Genomic DNA, 18,000 nt, shown 5'->3' with positions numbered 1-18,000 from the left:
ACCCTGCACGACGTGTAGTACGCGGGAGTCATCTTGTTTTTGTGGAAAGAACTCACCTTGAGCTCAGGTTGAGCGCAAAATTATAGACCAATAAAACGCAGCTACCAAACGAACATCGAACCATTTTCAAATCGATTCATCCTCACCAAATGGTCCAATTTCCTTCCCGGCGGGCAGCAGCAAGCAAAGCACTTCATTTCAGAATTGTACAATTACAAATCGGCGTTCCATCTCTTCGTGCTGCGCACAACAACGGTAGGTAGCAATCTTCTTTAGATGGACTCTGCTGCTCCCGCGCCTGCCAGAGCTGATCGGTTCCATCCCATTCTACGCGCAGCTTCGGACCGTCAACTACGTCAAACAAGCTCATCATCATCATCATCACCCGGTCTGCGCGTATGCAAACAGCCCCAAAGTTGAGCTTCTCTTCTCAATTCCTCCGTACACACGAATCGAAGCGCAACCGTCCGTCCCGTACTGAGTAGGTCAGTTCATCAATCACATAACCTTCCGATCAAGCGACCCACTCTGAGGTAGCAAACCCCCTTGGCCCATAGCCATCCGATCGGTTTGGTAGCATTCTACCCATAAGGTGACCCAATACCCCCCCGTGTGTCAAAGGGTAAGGCCGGGCACCGCAAACGCGCAACCTGTGCATGATCAAGCATTGATTGCCAGCGTTGTTTTTCGGTTGCTCTCTCACGCAAACTTCCGGTTCCATGGTTGAGTGCGTTTGGGGGGTGCATGATTCAGAAACATACCAAACAAACCCACCCAACATCATACCCAACTTCGCAGACACCGTGAGCTGAGCCGCGGACCGTTGGCGACAGAATGGCGTGATTTATTGACATTCTAAAGCGGAACGAGCGCGTGTAAGCAAAACCTCCCGTCATCTCGCAAGACCTGGACCCGGACCTGGAGAGATCGAGGGAAGTGTCTTGACGTTGACACATACCTCATACATATCGGTGCTTCGGGCGGGGGAACGGTTTTGGCATCTGGCGGGAGGATGGTTGTACAACCAACACCAAGTTTCTCTCCTTGTTTCAGCATTCCAACGGTTCCATATTCGTAGTAAATCATCTCAATTATTCATGCACATCCCAACCGTTTGGTGGAAAGTCAAGCTTCATTCCGTTAGGAAATGCAAACGATTCTTGTAACTGCAACAGAGGGCTGACTCAAAAAAAATGCGCAGTAGACACCTTTTGTCCACATTCGAAGGCATAGCAGCAAAACAAGTTTTCCACCGCAAAAAGAATCGAAAAAAAAACACGAAACAACACAAACACAAACAGTCACCAAGCCCAGCTGCTGCTGGCGTTCGGAATGCACCCGCCTAGCCTAAGAGCTTTGAAATCTCGTCTAACCTTGCACGCCCACCGGCACCTCCGCTCCAAAGCTGTGACCTCCGGGCGATGAGGAAACGAACGGGTTCACACACCCATTTCGGTTTGGGCATACGGTACGCGGGTTAGAAAAGAAGTGACAGATTCGCAACGTTTACCACCATCTGCGCTCATCTGCAGCTTCGGATGTGTAGGCCTTTCCTCCTCCTCCTTCTAGTTGCGCTGTGCTGTATTGTATTGTGCATCCGTTTGGATGGAAAGCTTCAAAACCGTTGGTAGAGCAAGCGAAAAACAAAGCCCCAGCTAACCTTAGCCGTGAGTTTCGTGAGCTAGGCTTGGTGTGGAGTAGACCATTTGCAAGTAACTGCCACTTTACACTTCATCAGTAAAACAACAGCTCGGCCTAATCATCGCCAAACACATCTGGCTCTCTTGGGTACTTGGGTACGCTTCTACGAACTCCTCTCATTACTTAGTCATCGGCAAGGCACCAACAAGACGCGCGCTTCCCCCAAACAGTTTTGACCGTTTTCGATCAACCAACAAACAAGCAACAACTGTCCATATCGGGCAACCCTGGCCGGCCATGTCAAACATTAGCTCCCCAGGCAAGCGAAAAACGCTTCAAACGTGCTCAACGGCTCGACTCAGAAATGAAAACATTGGCCAAGTTTGTTGATTTTGGACCATATTTTACATGCCGTTCGATCGACAAACAAACGCCACCACCACCACCAACGGAGCCGGAATCGGAGGAACTTCCCGTTTGCTGGGAGACGGAAGCATATGGCGCGGAACGTCGTTCCACCGAGCGCGACCTGTGTTTATGCATTCTTACAAGGTTTAGGTCAGAGAGCAGTGTGCACATCTTGACGTTTGAAGGCAACGTCGCGACGAATGAATGGACGCGTTAAGTTGCCCATCGACCGGATCTGGGTTTAGTCTTGACACGGGAAAAGAATGGAGCACTGGTCCATGAACACAGGGGGGTAGGACTTAAGTTTGACCTTAACAGTGGGCTACGAAAGTGGAGTTTGGATTTTACAACACCTCCACCGATGATCTGCCCCCCTGGGAGCAAGTTATACAGTTGCTCCGCAGCGAGTATTTACGACATTAATATGTACCTCCTCCTAGGGCTAGCGTATAACACATCTCCGCGTTTGCTGATCGTAGCATAAGTAGGTACCGCTAACTACCATATTTTATCGCTAGAACAATACAATTCTCACACCTCGTACGTGTACTGGATGGCCCACCTGGGTATCGGTGTCTTGCGTCTTCTATCATCCGATGCCTGTCTGTGTTAGCTGGTAAGCAGCTCCTCCACCAAAAGCTACGTTAATGCAATTTAAATCTGTTCTATTCTCCCATGTCGGAGCGCCCTGGCCCGCAGCTACTACTGCACCTTGCCCACCTTGCCTACTCCAATGACCTAGACCCACCGTCTTCCGTCATCCGTCCAGCAGAACACACCGAGGGAGCCTACAATTACTTCACTTCCCATTAAAAAAAACATGGACGTGCGGGAAAGTTTTCGCCAACAACTAGACAATTGTTTGGCCCCATGCATGGGGATGCACCTTCTCTCGCGTGAGCCACCGACACAGCAATGCCCCTCAGGGCCACGCACGGGACTCACCGGGGGAGACAAACAGCACGTTATCGCATCGCCCTATGCGTTTCGGTGTGCGGTAAGACGCTGCATCATTACGCTGGACGAGTTATAATGTGCGCTGAAGTCAATGCCGCCTCGCAGAATGTTGGCCAGAAGAGAGCCGTCTACACCAGCAGTTTTATGGGCAGGTTTTATTGCCATCTGCAGCAATTGATACCTCCCCGGACACATCGTTTCAGTTGCCTTTTGCGAGTCGGTGCACCATTCACCATTAATGCTGCAGCCTGCAGTGAGCCTTTCCAGCCTTTCGGCGTGGTGTGGCGTGCAATAACAAACACATTCATTAGGGTCCCCTTCCCCCCGATCTTCCGCCTTTTAAGCTGCAAAAGAACAACGTTTGCATATTATTCTGGAAGCACACACCAACACACACACACGGCAAGCAGTCAGATCGCATGAGTCATGTGTACATTTACCTCTTTCGACGATCAACCGCCGGCGATTAGAACCACTGTCGCCCGACCGAGCATAGGCACAGACGTCTGTCCCGACGCATCCCCGCCTGCATGCCATCTCGTTTTTGCCGCCACTGGTTTAACGACACACCGCCCATAAAGGACGCTGGCTGCAGAGAAAAAAAACGGTGGACGGATGCCACCAAAAACGCACACAAACACACACACGCACACGATAGGGATCGGCTGCCTAATGACAGGCGCACACGTTCCTTCAAACCGGCCGGCACGGTCGGACGGACAGTCGCTTGCAAATTATGGCACCGACATTTCCGTCCATTTCCGTCCATCTTAAGGCGGTCTGGGTTTTACGGTCTCAGTCTTGCTGCGTGCGCGTCTTGGCTAGAGCGCGCGCTCCAGAACTCCCACCGGTCACCAGTCGAACGGAAACATTCGCACGGAGAAGATCTACTTGCTGCTAGTGCTAGTCCTACGCCACAGTCAGATGTCCTCGCCATCATAACTTTGTTGTGGTAAGGGTGATCGTCGTCGAGCGATATAATTAAGTCGAAACTCTCTGCTGCGAGTTCCAAGTCCATCGGGCGAGCCAAGGGTTACGACGATACGGCTGAGAGCGCACACCCGAGAGCACGAGAGTTGAACCAGTAGGAAGTAAAGCAAGAAATAAAGAGGGTAGCCTCAGCCTTCAGCAGAGCGCATTATTCCGTTCTTAACGAAAGGCGTTTGAAGCAACCGATCTTCTAAATAGGGAAACGTTCACATCGAAGACGGAAGCAGCGCGGTGGAACGGTACGCTGCTTTATTGTACGCGCGGTGGTTCGGACGCAAAACCCAAACAACAACCGTCGGTGTCAAGTGAAAGTGAACCGAGTGCGAGGCTCCCGCAGCAGTAAACAATACAACAACCCAATATCGTCGGCATTGGGCATTCGTTTGTTTGCGTCGCTGAGTTTTAGTGCCAAGTTCCTGGTCCTGCATGTGATTCTCCAGCAAAACCTGTTGTGCGGGTAGAAGACCTCACCAGAAACGCAAAGCAACAGAGTTCCCAACAGCCGCCAGCGGTGGTGTTAGAATCGGGTATTTTGTTTGAAAGTACCTCATAAAATGGATGCCACATGAAGTGGGCATCTTGTAACGTTGGTGAAGGTTCTTGTGAGTGGTTAATGTGTAGTGTATATATGTCCAGTGATTTCCTGTCCAGTGGTACTTCGCGTTGAGTGAATTGCAAGAGAAATCATTAAGAGGGCAAAAATACGTTCGTCCTTTTACTTGATGAAACGATTTCGTGCTCGCCAGTACGTACGGTGCACACGCGTACTTGTAGGCACGCAGTGAGAGATAACAGAGGCTGCATTACATCACCTGTGCCTCGGTTCGTAATGAGCGCGCAGCAGTACGCTGTGGTAGGGTAGCTCTTACTATTTCACTTTCAGCGTGATCACGAACCAGTTTTTCGTCAGGAACAGGAAATCCAGACTCACTCGCCGGTTTTTATCCGGTGCGTACTACCGGCGCTTTCACCGCCAACTACAACTGTAACTGTCATCGCCGGCAGCAGCAACAGCCAACGTGACGACGACGGGTGATCGGGTGATGTGTATTGACGTACCCCGTGTGCGCACACCTGTCAAACATCGTCAATCCCCCGTTCACGCAGCACGTGTTGCATGAGGAAGAAACGACTAGTGCTACCAGATCTAGGAGGTTAATAGCAAAACGAGATCTCGAATCGCTTGTGTACCTCCAGCACAGATGCCAACGGCTCTGGTTACACAGCCCGCTGGCTGACTTGGTTGGTGGTCAGGGTAAAATGTTTTGTCTAGTTGGGTAGGAACCTAAAATCCAATTTTCAATCATAAAACATAACCCCAAGTCCACCCCCGAAACGTGGGACTCTGTGCTCTGTCCTTCAGAATGCACAGAACCGTAACACAGCTGCTGGTGCTGTTCGATAGTCGAACGAAATCAAACCTAGCGCTGTGTGTCGCCATTATTTCCTGATCTATTTTACTACTGACCGCATTCCGCAGGTCGGCTCGATTTGGCCACCGAGGGTGTGTGTGTGTGTGTGTATGTTGGAGTGCGCACACCACTCCCTCCTTTCTCGACAGCGCTGCACCTAGGCATCAGATACCGTAAACGAGTTTTTAGCCCTGTATATCCACATCAGGCCTGAGGGTGCCCGTGCCCCTTCAAAACCACCCTTGGAGCACCTCCAATGCTCCAAAGCCAGTCACAAATACACACACACACAGAGCGGTGCGCAATTTAGCGAGGGCGCACCAAGCGTTGTTTTATTTTCGCGCAATGGCTACACATTCCTCACCCACAGTCTCAGTGCTGCAAAACGAACTAAAACACACAAAACGCTCCATTTATCGCGCTTGGATATTGTGATTGAACCAGTTGATAAATTGTAGTGCCGCCCTGAGAGCATAAACGAAATTACGAAACGAATTGAAATTTGGGTCCCAGCGCAGGTCCTTTTCCGGGAAGCAGGAAAGCACGCCCTCTCTTCTAGCCTTATCCTCCCGGGAGGGGGTTCGCTACATTGCAGGAATGCCCCCAATTTCAGTCCCAACTGGGTACAACCTGGGAACCTCATTTCCCGCTCATTTTGTTTCGTGGAGGCACGCAAAAACAACCAACGACAACAACAACAACAATAAAAAAGGCACCCTCTCCCACTCCTCCAAAACACCGAAGGCTTCATATTCTCGCTTCATCCTTTCACACGACCTGCCGACGACCCCCTTTATTTTTTGAGGGGAGCTGACGCATACACAGACCCCGAGACACACAGGGGGAGATTATTTGCGCCGCTACCTGCCAATCCCTTTTGGTGGGCTTTTCTTCTGCCTTTACTCTCTCTATCTCTCTCACACACACTCTTCCTTCAGCTCCTCCCTCGCCCTCTCCGAGGGTGCACAGGTCGCGAGCCGCAGACAAAGAACCTGTTTGCAGAAAGAGAGCTACGCCCAAGACTTTCCCTCTCTGCTGTGGTGGCGCTGGTGGCTCGGTAGATCCCTTTTCTGGAATTCATGGTGTGCTCTTCGCGTGTTCTTCCACGTGTTCTTCGCACCGTTTACACCTCACTGCGCGCACAAACACACACACACACACACACACACACACACACACACACACACACACACACACACACACACACACACAGAAGAGAGCCCTACAGGAGACACACGCACCAGGGCAGCTGAAGGAAGAAGCGCAAATAACACGGCCGTGCAATAAGCACACAACCGCAACGAAACGTGCTTTAGTGTGTATGGGATCATGAAACATCCATCGCTTGAGGATGTCGAGGTTGGGGGCAACATTACCACGGGGCCACGCCAGGCAAATGCAGCAATATTTCGTCAAAAGCGAGACGAAACCTGTTTTGCCCTCCGAAAGGACTTCAACCAAACAGCAACGGCGTTGCTAGCCGCCCGGGACAGCGTTGGCCAACCCCGTGGGGTTCTTCTTGCACGCTCAAGCTGCGCTTCCTTTTGTTGTCCCTTTCGGACGGAGGACGCCCCACTTCACACTCCCCATACCCTTTTCGTTTTGCAAAAAAAAGAAGAAGAAAATGCAGTGCGCCACGAAACACTTGCTTTCTTCTGTTGCTGATGGCGACTCCCGCACAACCACGGCATGCCCTCAGAAACACACACAGTTCAGTCTGTTGGGTTGGTTGGTGTTGCTTACCAACAGCAACAGCGCCCTGCACGACGGCACACAATCACGCGACTTATTGCCCCCCACGCCTTCTCCACCTGGCGCAGGCACCAGACGACCAGACAAATCATCGAGTCGAAAACCAGATCATAACCAGAGCCCAGAGCGTACTGTGGAGCCGCACGATTGCAGGCCAGCGCACAGGCCACACGAGGAGTCATTCGCCTTGTTGAAGTGTCCGTGTGGCATACAACAACAACAACAAAACGTGTGTGCAAAAGTCGTTGCTTTGGGTGCGACTACGCCTGGGCAAAGACTGTCCGTGCTACAGCCGGACCTACGGACGGGTGTGTGTGTTTGTGTGTATGTGTGTATGGTTCTTTACTTTGCCGCTCAGTGCTGCAGGCCACGTAGTAATTGCACCAAACCGAATTTGGGCCTGCCTACCTTTCTTGGAGTTGACCACCGAGCGAAAGGGGTTGCGGTGTGTGTGTGCTTGTGTGGTGACGTCATCAGTCGTCGGATCCGTGGACCGAATATGCAAACGTACTGTTAGTAAAAAAGAGTCATATGAACGAATGTGATCCCATCTAGCGGGTTCTCTCTACGCCCTTTCTGTGTGGTTTCCTTTGCCAACTTTGAATGTACTTTGTTGTTAATCGCTTTTTTCTCCTCTCTCTCTCTCCTTCTCTATCTCACGCAGAACCGCCGCCAGAAACTGTGTGTAGGACGTGTCCGAAGTGTAAGCAAGCAAAAGTCCGGCTAGACGGAAACACCCTGTTGAAGAAGTGAACCACAAAAGCGCTCGTGTGCTCGAAGGGCGCATTAGCCGACGCCGTCAACATGGACGAGACCGGGTCGTCCAGCAACGATCACCACCACCACCAGCAGAGCAACGGTGGCGATGGTGGTGCCTACGCCTACAAGAACGAAATCTCCCTCTCGATCGGGGATGAAGATCAAAGCTCGCGCACGAACAGTACGGCCGTTCCGACGCCTTCGCCGCGCCACATCGAGGTACCGATGGGGGCCGCCGGCCCAGACGCCGAAACCACCAACGAGTACGCACCGGTGCTGAACCGTAGCGGCGGCGGCGGCAGCGGTTCGCCCAGTTCCGCCAAATCCAACGGGCTGGACAATCCCGCGTTCGAGCTCGAGCAGGACAAGCGTCCGCTCAGCTCGTTCGGCCACGGGAAGGACGAAAAGTCGCTCGGCGTCGTGTCGGTCAACGGGAAGACGGTGGGCGAGAAGCCGCTGGCCGAAGCCGTCAACCTGGAGCTGCTCAACATGTCCTCGAAGCCGCCGGCAACGAACGGGCACCATCAGAATGGGACGAACGGGGGCGTGGGCGCCCTGCCGGCCAAGAAGGATACCGAGGTCGATCTGGGCGATCCGTACGACGAGTACTTTGTGCCGGTAAACGAGCACCGGAAGTTTATGAGGTAAGTGGACCACGCCGGTGGCCGGGACCGCTGCTCTCAGACCGATGCTTGCGCGTGTTGTTTTCCCTCCTGTGTTGCCCAATCATCCCCTTGCCAAGTCTTTTTTGGTTTTGTTTTAATCCAAATTAATCCCCCGTCTAATATGGCGCGCGTGTTTCGGTTTCATTTGCTACAAAAACCAAAAAACAAAACAGAACCTGGTCCACTGCTGGCTAATTATCAACAGTAACACATTCCTTTGCCATTTCCCACTTTCACCCTTCTTTTCTCTTCTCACCTCTAATATCCTTTTCCTCACCCACTGCACACTGTTTTTCCTTTGCGTTTCCGTTTGTGTGTGTGTGTGTGTTTGTTTATGTGTGTTTTTTTCATTCACCATTTCCAATCTCACTCTATCTCTCTCTCTCTCTTTTACTGTGTTCTTCGTTTGTTCCTTTCGCTCTACTTTTTTGTGTGTGTGTTTCCTGTGTGTTACCCTTGGGCCATTTTCGGGGCGATCGTACGTGTTACGTACATTGGTACGGGGTGGGTTTCGTCACCAAACCTCCACCCACTGCTGCAAATGCTGGCTTCGCCCATACACAATATTACCACGGCGTGCGGTAGTGTCTCCTTCCAAAAGTCACGCCACGGCGTCGGCCATCCCGTGTACGGACGTCAGGGCGTCCGCGGTGTCGACTACACCGGGCACTCGGTTAACGAGCCCGCCCCCGGAACGATGGACTATAAACAGTGGACCAAAATCACGAGGTACCTGCACCCCATTTCCCGCTGACTTCCCCCCCTGTCACTATCACAAACACAAACACACACATACATACTCACGGCGGCATTCGAATAATCCTCGGCACCCGACAAACGTCATCATCACACAATCATTAAGCAGCCCAATGTCGTCAACATCCGGTACACGGGCTCACAACCTTTCTTGGGTTGTTCGTGCCTCGCTTTAGCTCCGCTTGGTGGTAATCTGCACATCTGTGGTAGCCGTTTGCTTTGGTTCCGCGTGTATGTTCCTCGTTTACGGTCTTCTTTACACTGCGCACTGTACATGAAAGTAGACAAAACAGGATGGAAGTTAGCTGGGGGTTTATTAATCTCTCCTCTTACAAGGTTTTCCAGGAGTTCTCATATCTATGGAGCACTTTATTGACTCCTTCTTACGTTAAATGAACTTAAAGTAATGGGAATTGGACTCTCTAGCACCCTTGTTGGACAAATCCAATAGGAATTTTGAAGGAGCCTGTCCAAAAAGGGTGCCATAGAGTCCCATTTCCTTCATATGAAACTCATTTCTAGTATGAAAAAGTCAAGGAAGTGTCACATAACTATGAGAACCCCTGGAAAACCCTGTAATTGTAAATACTATTGCTCACCATGAAAAATAAACTGTCCTCCCTTCACTTGGAGAGCTGAGCGCGCAACTGACAACGAACCTCAAAGAACGTCATGCACCCAGGAACACGGAGCTTCAACAGGGGACCTGTCACTAAACCGAATCCCTCGCACAATGACTATACGATCCTTCATCTAACACAGCAGCGAATGACCGTCAACATGGTGCTGGGACTTCTTCAATATTCAGACACACACACACTTACTGGTACAGACACAAGCACAGACTGAAACGCATCACGTGGTTACGGTGGCAAACTCTTCTAATCCGCTAAACTAGCTGTGGCTGCTTGCGGGACACGGCCTACTCTGTTTGTTGCTGAAAACACAATACTCGCCACGCCATTGCCCCCTCCATACATGTTTGCTTTGTTTTTGGGATGGTCCAATCTGTTGTAAATACTGTTTATCTGTACATACCAATCACCTTCACGTGCTGCAGTCAACAAATTCTAACTCGTCCAATCTTGGCCACTTTAAACTCGTTTCCCAGGGGTGAAAAACTCTACGTCACAAAGGACAAGCGCGAGAAGAAGCGCAAAAACTGGCCCTTCTGGTTGCTCGGACTGGCCGTGCTGCTGGCCGTCATCGTGGTCGCCATCCTGGCCGGTTCCGGCGTGATCTTCAACGACAGTCCAACCCCCGTTGAGTCGCGCCAGTTCGGCGACAAGGTAGCGTCGGCGGGTGTATTCGGTGGCGGCAAAACACGAACAGGAAATGGAACCACCACCGCCCCAACGACCAGCACTAGCAGCGAATATCCAACGACTCCTTCGCCCTCCCCGAGCTCCTCGACCCTACCGCCCGTTCCGCCCGCGACCGAGGAAAGCACCGTGTACGTGCCGAACACGCTCGAGGGACAGATTACGCTCGCCAATGTGGAGTTTTTGGACGACTATCGCAACCCGAACAGCTCCGCCTACAGGGCGCTCGCGATGGAGCTGGAGGAAGAGCTGAAGGATACGCTCAGCACACCGGACGCCCGGGGACCGATCTATGTCAAGATTCTGAACATGAAGTAAGTGCTGTGGCGCTGTTTATACACCATTCGCCTCTAACCTTTTGTGTCACCTTTTTTTTTGGTTTTTCGCGCGCATAGGCCCGGTTCGGTGGTGGTGGACTACCGTGTCAGCTGGGAACCGAACACAATGCAGATGTCCGAGGACACGATGAAGCACCGGCTGAACAACTTCTTGCAGCAGAACGGCAACTATCTGTCCACGTACATCGTGCCGACGAACACGATCCGTGTGGCGCGATTGCCGGACGTTTGCGTCATGAGAAGCTCGGGCAAGAAGTAAGTAACGAAGCAAAGTGCTGGTGCGGCATTGTAAGCGGTCGGGTAATGGAATTGGTTTTTTTCTTTGGTTTTCCTTGCTTCTTTGCAGCTGCGAGTATGGCTGTACGTTCGATCCAAAGATTGGTGATTTCATGTGCACCTGTCCAAAGGGAATGCTGTTGAATGATGAAGATGGACGCACGTGCTACACGCCCGTCCCAGCGATTAATGGCGTTGAGGAGACACACGAGGAACCAAAGAGTGAACCGGAACCGGCGAGCGAACCGGAACCTGCGAGCGAACCGGAACCTGCGAGCGAACCGGAACCTGCAAGTGAACCGGAACCTGCAAGTGAGCCAGAACCTGCAAGCGAGCCAGAACCTGTAAGCGAGCCAGAACCTGCCAGTGAACCTGAACCTGCTAGTGAACCTGAACCTGCTAGTGAACCTGAGCCTGCTAGTGAACCGGAACCTTCTAGTGAACCCGAACCTGCTAGTGAACCGGAACCTAAGACTGAACCCGAACCTACTAGTGAGCCCGAACCTGCTAGTGAACCCGAACCTGCAAGTGAACCCGAACCAGCTAGTGAGCCCGAACCCGCTAGCGAACCCGAACCTGCTAGTGAACCCGAACCTGCTAGTGAACCCGAACCTGCTAGTGAGCCCGAACCAGCTAGTGAGCCAGAAGCAACCGTGGAACCGGAACCGCAACCAAAGAGCGAACCCGAACCTGAGCCTGCCTCGGAACCGGAATCAAGTAGCTCAGATACGTACACGAAAGCATCGACTAGTGATCATTCCGCCAAGTTGATCATATCTACTGAAGCGACTACCACGGAAACTGAGCCTAAAAGTGAACCGGAACCGACCTCAGAGCCCGAACCTGCGAGTGAACTGGAACCTGCGAGCGAACCGGAACCCACGAGCGAACCGGAACCTTCAAGCGAACCGGAACCTTCCAGCGAACCCGAACCGACTAGTGAACCCGAACCATCCAGCGAACCGGAGCCAGCAAGTGAACCTGAACCCGCGAGTGAACCCGAACCATCGAGCGAACCCGAACCTACGAGCGAGCCTGAACCCGCAAGTGAACCAGAACCTTCCTCCAGTACCGATGCTGACCACTCCGAGGAAAAATCCACCGAGTCGTCCACCGGTAAACTACTGCAACAAGTGATTGTATCCACCACGGAGCGTGAAACAACCATCCCAACCACAACTACCACCAACGGTCAACGTTCGTCCACCTCGTCTTTGGTCCCCTCAACGACGGATGATGATTCGCAACTGCCCGACTTTATGTTTGTGGACCAAGAATCAATGCTCAAACACTCAAGCACCATCGAAAGCTCCACGCCGAACGTCATCGTAACGGTAACGGAACAGAGCGGAAAGGATGATACACCCGCACCCGTCACCGAAACGATCGTCGACGACACTCCGATGCCATCCACGTCCAGCTTCTTCGTTCCACCGAAACCGACCACTCCGGCGACTCCGGCCGGATCTTCCTCCACCACGGTGGTGAACGGCTTCGAGGGACGTTCGCTGTCCGCGAACGATACGGCCGACAACACCGTGTACGCTACGTCCAGCCCGATCTCCCTCGAACAGTGGCGCTCGTCGACCAGTTTCGCCACCTCGACAGAAGCGTTCGGGCGCGATTCGGAGGTACAGGACGAAACGAACCCCTTCCTACCGTCGATCGAAAGCTCGAGCGCACGTAGCGCACCTGGAGCTGGCTCGTACGCGGTGACGGAAACGGTAGTAGAGGCGGAAACAACCGCACCGATTCTGGCCGGCCACAATGAGTCCCCGTTCCTGCCGGAGACGGAAAACAACGCAAGCCTGGTGAAGATACTGCACGAAGGGTTGGATCGGCACGAGGGCTACGAGATCGAGACGCAGCCCCAGTACCTGGAGGTGGTGCCGCTGGCGAAGGACGGCGATCGGACCGACTACAAGAAGCAGCTGAATGCGCACGTCACCGAGACGATCTACATTACGACGACGATCCGTAGCCCGGTGCCGGTCACTACGGAGTCGCTCGAGGAGCTGCTGTCGGTCGCCAGCTCGAAGAACATCGTCGAGCAGACGACGAGCAGCGGTGAAGAGATGGTGGCCACCAGTACGGAGCGAGAGATGGAAGAGCTAACGACCATGATGGAACAACGAACGACGAAGGAGGAGGCGTCGAAGAGTGCAACTACTGCTAGCGAGAACTCCACGATGGCTGAGACAGCGTCGGGGGCAGCATCTTCCTCCACCACGGAACAGCTGGTCGGCAGTGTGACGGAAGCGATGCTGACGGAAACAAGCAACATGGATGATAGTACGGAGATGGTGATGCAAACAACCACTAACGGGGATGCGGACCAACTCGCAATGACCACTCCTGAAGAGGAGCAAACCACACTGCTGAAGGCGATCGATGCGAGTGAGAAGCTCCAAAACCAAGCCGATGAAACTACACCCAGCAGCAGTAGTACATCGTCGTCGACAACCACCACCACCACCACCACAACTACGACGACCACGACGACGCCAGCAGCCAGCACCAGCACCACGCCAGCAGCTGCTACCAATCCGCCTCCCTCGGTGGTAACAGAAGCCCTGGACCCCATTACCGCGATCGAGAAAGATCTGATCAGCCTGAAGGAGAACGATCTCGCCGACGATAACAACCTACTGGACAACGATCTGCGCGTCATACCGCTGAACTGGAAGAAAGATGCCTCCACCACCACCGAGCGGCTCACCGTGGAGTCAGGATCGCCGGCCTCCTCGACCGAATCCTCTGCCACCCTCATCCCAACCACGACGACCGGTCATTTTTTAGACGAAACGACGTTTCATTTGATTAGATCAGAGCGATCAAATGGAACGTCGTTAATCGGAACGCGCTTTTCTGAGGAGAACGAAACGGCTAGCGAACCTGTGCCGGCAACAGCAGCAGCGAGCAGCAGCAGCAGCAGCACTCCGCCTGCTACCGAAGACACCCGCATGGAAACACTGCTGCTCGAGCGTGCCAGCACCATGTTCACCAAGTGTGCGGTCGGGCAGTTCGAGTGCATCAACGGCACCTCGATCAAGGACGGCAGCTCGTGCATACAGAAGGCGGAACGGTGCGACTCCGTGTCGCACTGTTCGGACAACTCGGACGAGCAGGACTGCGAGCGGCTCGGCTGCCCGGGCCACTTCCAGTGCCAGGATGGTGTGTGCCTTGCCCGGCAGCACGTGTGCGACGGCATTGCCCACTGTCACGACGGGTCGGACGAGCAGGGCTGCAGCGAGTGGCGCTGCAACTTTGACGAGCTGTCGTGCAATCCGGCCACCGGCAATGGGCCGTGCCTGCCGGCGCTGTGGAAGTGTGACGGGCTGGAGCAGTGTGCGAACGGGTTCGACGAGAGCAACTGCCCGGACACGTGCACCAACGACGAGTACTTCTGTGCCGGGCAGCGCAAATGCATACCGGAGGCGTGGCGCTGCGACGGTGCGATCGATTGTAGCGACGGTGAGGACGAGCGGTTGTGCGATTGCCCGCTGGACAGCTTCAAGTGCCACACTGGGGGGTGTGTGGTGGGTGCGTACGTTTGCGACGGGCATGCGCAGTGCCCGGACGGGTCGGATGAGTGGCACTGCTATCAGCTGGAACGGGGCGATGGTGCGTTGCGCGTGAAGCGCAACTCGTCCGAAGCGCTGGCCGTTTGTGGGGACGGATGGAACGGAGCGCTGGCGGATATGGTGTGTGCTGAGCTGGGGTATGCCGGGGCTAGCAAGATCCTGTTCACGAAGGTGGGCGGCGGCAATGGTTCGTTGGTGGACAGTATGTACCGGGTGACGGAGAAGAACCGGCTTGAGTTTGAACCGATCCACTCGATGGAGTGCAACCAGGGTTTACAGCTGTACTGTGAGGAATATCGCAAGTGTTACACTGAGTGTGGAAATTGCCTGTTTTACAGGGTTTTCCAGGGGTTCTAATAGTTGTGGGACACCTCCGAGACTCTTTCTTATTAGAAGTGAACTCCATATGTTGGAAATTGCACTCTATGGCACCCTTTTTGGGACAGGCTCGTTGGAAATTCCTATTGGATTTGTCTAACAAGGGTGCTAGAGAGTCCAATTCCCATTACAATAAGTTCATTTCATCTAAGAAAGAGTCAATAAAGTGTCCCACAGCTATGAGAACTCCTGGAAAATCCTGTATGCGTTACTAAATCGGACCTTTCTTACCTTTGTTTTGCAGGTTGCGGTCGGGAGCGCATTCAGCCCACGCTGGAGCAGCGTATCGCGGGCGGTGTCGCCTCGGATCCGAACCAGTGGCCCAGCCTGGCGCTAGCGTTCAGCAACAATGCCGCCATCAAGTGTACCGCCAGCATCGGTAAGTGTTCCGGTCGGGTGGTCGCTCCTCACTGTGCCCCACAGAGTGTTAAGTACCTTCTTCTTCTTTTTCCACCTTCACACACACACACACACACACAGTTTCTCCACGGTGGGCACTGGCCAGCTACACCTGTATCATGGGCAAGACGGAGTTCGTCAACAACCGGAACGTGGGTGACATGAGCTGGAAGCTGTTTGCCGGCAGTGCGCTGTTTAATGCCTCGCTTGAAGATACGGCCGCTGCTGCCGCGGACGCTTCCTACCAGATTGTGGACGTGAAGCGTGTTGTGCCTTATCCACAGGTAGGGAGAAATCGCGCAGTTTCAATTTTCCACCCTTCTCTTCTAACGTCTCCAGTCTCCTGCTCCTCCTTCATTGCAGTCCAAGTACAAACAGTTCATGTACACAGGCGACGTCGCACTGCTGGAACTGTCCGCCCCGCTCAAGCTGAACGATATGGTGGGCAGCGTGTGTTTGGCGGAGGCGGCCAGCATCGATTCGGAGCAGCTCTGCCTAACGGCCGGCTGGGGATCCGATCTCGAGAATCCGGCCACGACGGAGCAGTACCTCAAGTATCTGCCCGTACCGACGGTCCCAACGGAACGATGCAACTCCTCCATCCACTACAACGGCGTACTGCCGGAGAATGCGATCTGTGCCGGGTTCCTCAACAGCAACAAAACGACCTGCTACGTAAGTATTATTGGCTTATGGTTTTTGCGCATGCCAACCACCAACCACCAGCGGCAATGTTCTTACCAAATTCGCGTCCCACTACACACACAGAACGATGAGGGTGCTCCACTGATGTGCTACCTGGACGGGTCCGGCCAGTGGCAGCTGGAGGGCATACTGAGCTACCACGGCAACTGTGGCAAGCGACCGCATCCGGCCATCTACAATTCGATTACCTCAAACATTTCCACCTGGATACGCAACACCGTCGGGAATGATCTAATGTTCGAACGCGTTACCACCTCCGTAACGGTTGGCATTGATGCGACGTCACCAGCGGACGCTGCTGATAGTACCGGCACGAGTACTACCACTACTACCACCACCACCACTACTACCGCCGCTTCTTCTGCTGGCAGTGATACCTCCTCAATCGAAGGAACTACGGAGAAAATGGCAGCAGCTCCTGCTGGCCGAAGCGGGGATAGTGGCAGCCCTGCAACCACTACTACTTCCATCGATCGGTAATCGAGGAGCGGGCCACAGACGCCACAGCTCCATGTGTCTGTAGCACAGCTGTAGAGTAGTAATAGCAACAGCAGCAGTAGTAATAGTAGTAGTAATCGACGTACTCTCGCGAGCACGTTTGTACATAATGTCTACCAGTTAAATAGCATTGGGGGGTATAATAGGGGGGGATTTTATTGAAGTGAATGATGGAGTGAGATGAGGTAGATGCATAATTTTGGAAAAAAAATCTCATGTAACAAGTATAGCTGATGGCACCCGTGCGCGTTTGTTTATTTGAGAAGAGGACAGTGAGAGATATAAGAGGAAAAGCGTCGATTTAAAAAAAAAAGGAAAATATGCAGAAGAGAGTAAGAAAGAGAGGGAAAGAGAGGCAGGGGAAATCCTAGTCACAAAAGTTGAATATTTTGTGCCAATAATTTGAACGCTGCATATAACTGGTATAACGGGAAAAGGATGTTAGAGAAAGCTGTGTGCGTGTGTACAATATCGCCCAGCCGTGTTATTACACCCGATGCACACGCGGAACGAGGCCGAACGGAAAAAAGAAGTATATAAACGAAAGCAAAAAGAAAGTAATTAGGATAATAACAACTCACACCGACACACAACATACGGCTTTCGTTCTTGGAAGAGAAAGAGAGACCAACAAAATTCAGTAAAATCACACAACAAATCTGTGCAAAGCGGATCATTTTCTACCGGTGGCAAAAACGGATAGTTACCACCACCCAGCCACTACCGCACACACACGAAAATATCGAACTTGGAGTACGATTTATACATTTTTCTCCTATTACGTACGACACATTGTAAAGAAAGTGTCGTTTGCGCAATCTAAACGCAATACGCATATACGCATCAAAAGGCACGCGCGCGTGTACGACGACCATTCCCCGCCGCACAACAACAACCACGCGGGAAGGTGTTGTTTTGTTTTCTTTTTGCAATACTGTGTTTTAAAATACATTTAATTTGCGGTTTTTTTTGTGTATAGTCAACCAATAGCAGCAGCAGCAGGAGAAGCAGTGAAGTGTCGGTGTTGATCCGGTTGCTCTAGCAGCAGCAGCAGCAGCAAACACGGCACAACACGCTGGGGGATGGCAACAAGTTAAGTAGGAGATCGTACAGTTTTTATATGTAAAAGCAATAAACAATATATAGAAGATACAAAATAA

The 18,000-nt window shown here is 52.6% G+C and overlaps 1 protein-coding gene across 6 annotated transcripts in view; it reads left to right on the top strand.

Annotated features, from left to right (window-relative positions):
• LOC120952642 (mucin-5AC-like) overlaps window positions 1-18,000 on the top strand; it is a 38,847-nt gene extending 20,847 nt beyond the window's left edge. For 4 of the 6 annotated variants that reach the window (XM_040372070.2, XM_040372073.2, XM_040372071.2 and 1 more), the window contains 9 exons: window positions 7,825-8,563; window positions 9,170-9,313; window positions 10,452-10,976; window positions 11,058-11,255; window positions 11,347-15,158; window positions 15,483-15,617; window positions 15,719-15,921; window positions 16,001-16,312; window positions 16,406-18,000. In XM_040372070.2, coding sequence (XP_040228004.2) covers window positions 7,965-8,563; window positions 9,170-9,313; window positions 10,452-10,976; window positions 11,058-11,255; window positions 11,347-15,158; window positions 15,483-15,617; window positions 15,719-15,921; window positions 16,001-16,312; window positions 16,406-16,822 — 6,345 coding nt within the window. In that variant the 5' untranslated portion in view covers window positions 7,825-7,964 and the 3' untranslated portion in view covers window positions 16,823-18,000. Of the gene's footprint in view, window positions 1-3,860; window positions 3,959-7,824; window positions 8,564-9,169; window positions 9,314-10,451; window positions 10,977-11,057; window positions 11,256-11,346; window positions 15,159-15,482; window positions 15,618-15,718; window positions 15,922-16,000; window positions 16,313-16,405 lie in introns of those variants that run through there. The other 2 variants (XM_040372075.2, XM_040372076.2) reach the window with 2 other exon arrangements.

Source organism: Anopheles coluzzii, chromosome 2, assembly GCF_943734685.1.
Source record: "Anopheles coluzzii chromosome 2, AcolN3, whole genome shotgun sequence".
NCBI lineage: Eukaryota > Metazoa > Arthropoda > Insecta > Diptera > Culicidae > Anopheles > Anopheles coluzzii.
Note: the sequence above shows the minus strand (reverse complement) of the source record. Positions and strands in the feature narration are given on the sequence as shown.